General features: G+C 46.8%; 1 protein-coding gene across 1 annotated transcript; it reads left to right on the top strand.

Annotated features, from left to right (window-relative positions):
- Positions 1–1,109: 1,109 nt before the first annotated feature.
- Positions 1,110–2,450, top strand: LOC125548552 (L10-interacting MYB domain-containing protein-like). Its single transcript, XM_048712126.2, has 3 exons — positions 1,110–1,224; positions 1,421–1,726; positions 1,817–2,450. The coding sequence occupies exons 2-3, from the start codon at positions 1,421–1,423 to the stop codon at positions 1,982–1,984; spliced, it is 474 nt and encodes a 157-aa protein (XP_048568083.2). The 5' UTR covers positions 1,110–1,224; the 3' UTR covers positions 1,985–2,450.
- Positions 2,451–5,019: the final 2,569 nt, after the last annotated feature.

Here is a 5,019-nt window from a genome sequence, read left to right as displayed (position 1 = left end):
TCAGGGGAGGTCAACCTGGGCCCACACGGGGTCAAACAGGGTCAACTCGCTGGCGTTTAGCCGCCGGCGAGGCCAGACGCGGCGGAGCAGCGCGGGTTTTGCACTCCGGCGACCAAAAGGACAGTGGAGACCATCTACGTGATGCGGTGAGGGAGCCGCGTCGAGTGGTGGCAGTGGGTGGAGCTGGGGTGGCCAGAAACGTCGCCGGCGACGAGTTTGGTGGCAGCCGGAGCTCGGGTAAGGTTGAACTAGTCGCTTGGGGGCACGGGGAGGCGCGTGGTTTGGTGCGTTGAGCTCCTGGGGGGTGCGGTAGGGCTAGTGGATAGTGTGGCGCGGCCATTGGGTGGCCGGAGCCTCGTCGGCGACGAGCTCCGCGGTGGTGCGTGCGGGTGAGCTACGTGCGGTCGCTACGGGGCTCGAGAGAGGGAACAGAGAGGGTGGGGAGGTGGCTGAGCTCACAGGGGTCACGTCGAGGCAGTCGGCGAGGTCAGGGACGAGCTGATGCGGCGCGGACGGCGAAGGGGATCTCCGGTGGCCGGAGTTGAAGACAAGCTCGGTGTAGCGTCTCCCGGGCGAGCGAGCGCTCGGGGATCGGCCTACTCGATGTAGGTGGCCTTTGTTTGAGCTAGAGATAGTGATTTCGGGATTCTAGCACAGTCAAAATCGGATTCACAAACGAACAGGAAGATTCCAACATCAGATGCCTAGAATCGATTCTCCAACTTGCACTGGACGCGGCCGGAAGCTGGAATCAGCGATTTTGCTGATTCCCGAGCTGCCACTTACCCCCTTTCAAATATGGGGCAACTTCTACCCATTATTACGATGGAAATGCCACCGCATGCCCAGCCCAACCTCTCCATCGACAGGCTCTTCCTTTCGTTCGCACACATCCACACCTACCGAACAGAGGCAGAAAAATAGAGAGGGGATGGCTCTCTAGGGTTCGCCCGCCGCCACCGTCGCCGGCAAGGCGTGTGGATCCGGTCTCCGCCGCCCCCGGCCATACACCGGCTGCATCAGATCCGTGGCGCCGCCGTCCCTTAGCACCTGCTGCCCCCGCTCCCAGTCTGCCCCCATGCTCCACCTGCACCGGTGCTGGAGCTTCATCTGCACCACGCCGGAGCTTCAGCTGCACCACGCCGGAGGCCCCCCCTTTCCCCCCGACTCCACCTCCTCCTGCCTGACTGCACCAGCCCTGCCCCATCTCCTACCTTTGAGAAGGTAACTGTTCATCAGTGCTAAAAATGTATTTTTTGCTTGATGCTCTGAATTATGTTCTTATGTACGAACTGCTTTAGTAATAGGCCTTTATTGGAGCAGTAGCATTGTTCAGATTTAGTAAAATGTCAGATTTAGTAATAGGCCATGATTGGCTGGATATATGTAAATCACCCTTATTGAATTTCATATGTTATAGATGTCAAAAGCTAATTGGAGTCCAGAAATGACCACCATTTTTTGCAATCTCGCTGCTAAGGGGAAGGAAAAGGGGAATAGGCCTACCAAATTTTTGAACCCTACTGGATACAAGAATGTAGAAGTTGGCTTCTTTCAGCAGACCGGAAAACTTTACAGTAGGCTGCAGTTCAAAAATAAATGGGGCAGTTTGAGGACCTTGTATAGGGATTGGCTGATCCTAAAGAATACATCTACTGGACTTGGTTGGAATGATGAAACGAACACCGTGATTGCTGATGACGAATGGTGGAAGAAGGCCGGTGAAGTAAGTCATGTTCGTAAGATCAAATTGTCTTGTGGCTAATATTGCACTAGAACTTTTTGTTGACAAGTGCCAAATGAATTACTTATGCAGGAAAACAAGGACATCTTGCAGTTTCGTAAATGTGGTCCTGAAAATCTGAACCAAATGAGCATCATGTATGAGAAAATCAATGTTACAGGCGAAACTTCTATGATGCCAGGTGGTGAGCATGAAGTGCTTGATCTTGAAGAAGATGAAACCGAGGAGGAAGAAGTGTAGACTACCCAAGCCAAGAAGGCAAAGAAAGGGCCATTGAAGATAGATGGAAGTTCTAGCAAAAAGAATCCTGTTCAAAGGGACTTCAAGCGCATGGTTGACCACTTGATTAGTGAAGATGTCGCGATGAACTCACATAAGAATAGTGTTGCTGCTGAAATTGAAAAGATAATGGAAGAAGTTGTGGCATGTGGAGCCAATGAAGCAAGTGATGAGTACTTCATAGCAACCAAGTTGTTTGTGAAGTTTGAAAATCGTTGTTTCTTTAACAATATGAAGACTAGCGACGGGAAGAAGAATTGGCTTAGGAGGATGTATGAAGAGCGAAATAGGCATTAGGATTACACTTTAGACGTGTGATCATGAATATGTTATTCCCTTTCTTTAAGTTATGTCGCTTGAGACCTGTTGAACTATATTTCCTTTCTTGTTATGTCACTTGAGACCTGATGAACAATATTTCCCTTCATGTTATGTCACTTGGTACTTGTTAAACAATATTTTCCTTCATGTTAGATGAACAATATTTATGCTTATGTTATCGCTTGTGTTGATCCTGACATGCATGTGTTCATAATATTTCTGTGTTTATGTAGATGAGCACAAGTGACAGCCATAGTGAAGAGTCCAAAACTGATTCTGATGCTATGCCAACCTCAAGGAGGCAAAGGAGAAAAAAATACATGATGGCTGCACTTGTTGGTATCATGTACAGTGAGAAGTATCTCATGAAAAAGAAGAGAAGAGTTCCGATAATGACCGGACAACAGTGGGTTACGGAGAACTTGAGTACTCCAAAAGATTGCTATAACATGTTCAGAATGTACAAGCCTTGTTTTGATAGGTTGCATCGTACACTTGTACACACATATGGCTTGAAGGGAAGAAGAAACATGAGTTCAGAAGAAGCATTGGGTATGTTTCTCTGGACGGTTGGGGGGCCCCAATCCGTAAGCCAAGTGGAGAATCGTTTCAAGAGATCAACTGAAGTTATACATCGAAAATTCAATGAAGTATTGAAATGCTTGAATGACATGGCTGTAGACATCATTCGACCAACTGATCCGGAGTTCAGAGTTGTACATGATAGGCTTCGGGATGCGAGATTTGCACCTCACTTTGATGGTTGCATAGGTGCGATTGATGGGTCACATATTCCTGTAATTGTTCCAAATGATGAGATCGTCAACCATGTTGGTCGACACGGATACCCAACACAGAATATCATGGCCGTGTGTGACTTTGACATGAGATTCACTTCTATTGTCGCGGGATGGCCAGGGTCAGCACATGACACAAGGATATTCAGAGATACTTTGGTGAAGTATGCAGATAGGTTTCCACATCCACCTATAGGTATCCCTTTCACTTACATGTGCACGGCAATATTGTTTTAGTTATCTTGTTGATCCCTTGTGCAAAATTTTACTTTATGCAGGGAGGTACTATCTTGTTGACTCGGGTTATCCCAATTGTATGGATATTTGGCTCCATACAAAGGGCAAAAGTAGCATGTGCCAGAATTTCGCCAAGGTCTCCCACCGAATGGGAAAAAAGAAACATCTAACTTTGCACATTCATCTCTACGCAATGTTATTGAGCGTTCATTTGGTGTCTGGAAGATGAAATGGCGTATTTTACAAAAAATGCCAAGTTACCCTCCTGAGAAGCAAGCTCGAATCATCATTGCATGCATGGCACTTCATAATTTCATTAGGGAAAGCAATTTGAGAGACTTGGAGTTTGACAAATGTGATCGTGATGAGAACCACATGCCAGGGAATTTACAACCTCTACCCACAGGACATGTGTCCAATATTGTGGTTGGTGATGATGCAATCATGAAAGCAACACGCGAGGCGATTGCTGATGGATTGATGGCGGATCAAGTATAATTTCACTTATTACTTGATGAGTCTATGATACCTAGTGCATATTTTGGGTTATATGTGTACGTATGTAAGACTGATGGTTAGTACATATTTTGGATGATATGTGCGCGTATGTAAGACTATGATGGTTGGTCCATATGTGGATGATATATTTCGTATGTAAGACTACGAGGGTTGATTCTTTTTTTGGATGTTACATTTCATATGCATGTTTCAGATTATATATTCATACCATCATGTCATTTCTAAAAAAAATGTATATATTTTGTTTTTGTGCTAGTTCTCACTTTATCAAGTCAAAACAGATAATTTGTGCTTTAATCCGCATATAAACATTATAGTCAGCAGTCGAGGGCGTTACTGACATTTCACAACACCCACAACTCCTAAAGCTGACAGACAACAGGGTAAACAAACAGTCAGATTCTGATTCTCAGGAATCCAGAGCCACAGCTGATTCTCAGGAATCCATAGCAAAGTGATTCTCAGGAATCTGTAGCCCAAACAAAGGGGGCCGTAATCGACGAGGGTGGAGCTCGTGGACACGATGGCGCGGCGCGAGGACGACGGAGGGCGCGGCTACGACGACGGTGTGGCGACAGGGGCGTCGGCCATGGTGGGGAACGGCGAGGGAGAGAGACAGGGGGAATGGCGTGTCCAGGGGCTTCAGTGCGCGACGTGGAGGTGTCCAGACGTCCAGGGGCGCGGGCGGCAAGCAGGTGGCGTCGTGGCGAGCTCAGGCACGCCGGCGTCACCTCCCTGCCTGCCTTGCGGGAAGAAGCAGCTGGCTGGGGCGGGCCAGCACAGTGCTAGGCCGCCAGGTGGGCCGCCAGGTGGGCTAGGTGGGTTGCGCCAGGTAAGTTCCTCTCTCTCTTTCTTTCTGTTTTTTATATTTATTCTATTATTTCTGTAACTTCAGGGCTTTATTAAAAATGCCAGGGCATTTCCAAAAATCATAAAATTAATCATGGCTACTGCTTAGAATATATCCAACAACAAACATTTTAGTTTATGATTATTTGAGCATTTAAAATATTTTATAGCATTTAAATGTCCAAATGCAAATACTATAAGAATTAATCCAATGACCTTAAGATGTCCTAGAAAAATGTGCACCATTTTTGTCAAAGGTTTTAACCCAAAGCA

Source organism: Triticum urartu, chromosome 5A, assembly GCF_056163025.1.
Source record: "Triticum urartu cultivar PI428250 chromosome 5A, HENAU_Tu73, whole genome shotgun sequence".
In the NCBI taxonomy this organism is placed as follows: domain Eukaryota; kingdom Viridiplantae; phylum Streptophyta; class Magnoliopsida; order Poales; family Poaceae; genus Triticum; species Triticum urartu.
The sequence above is the reverse complement of the archived record's forward strand: the minus strand, read 5'-3'. Positions and strand labels throughout refer to the sequence as shown.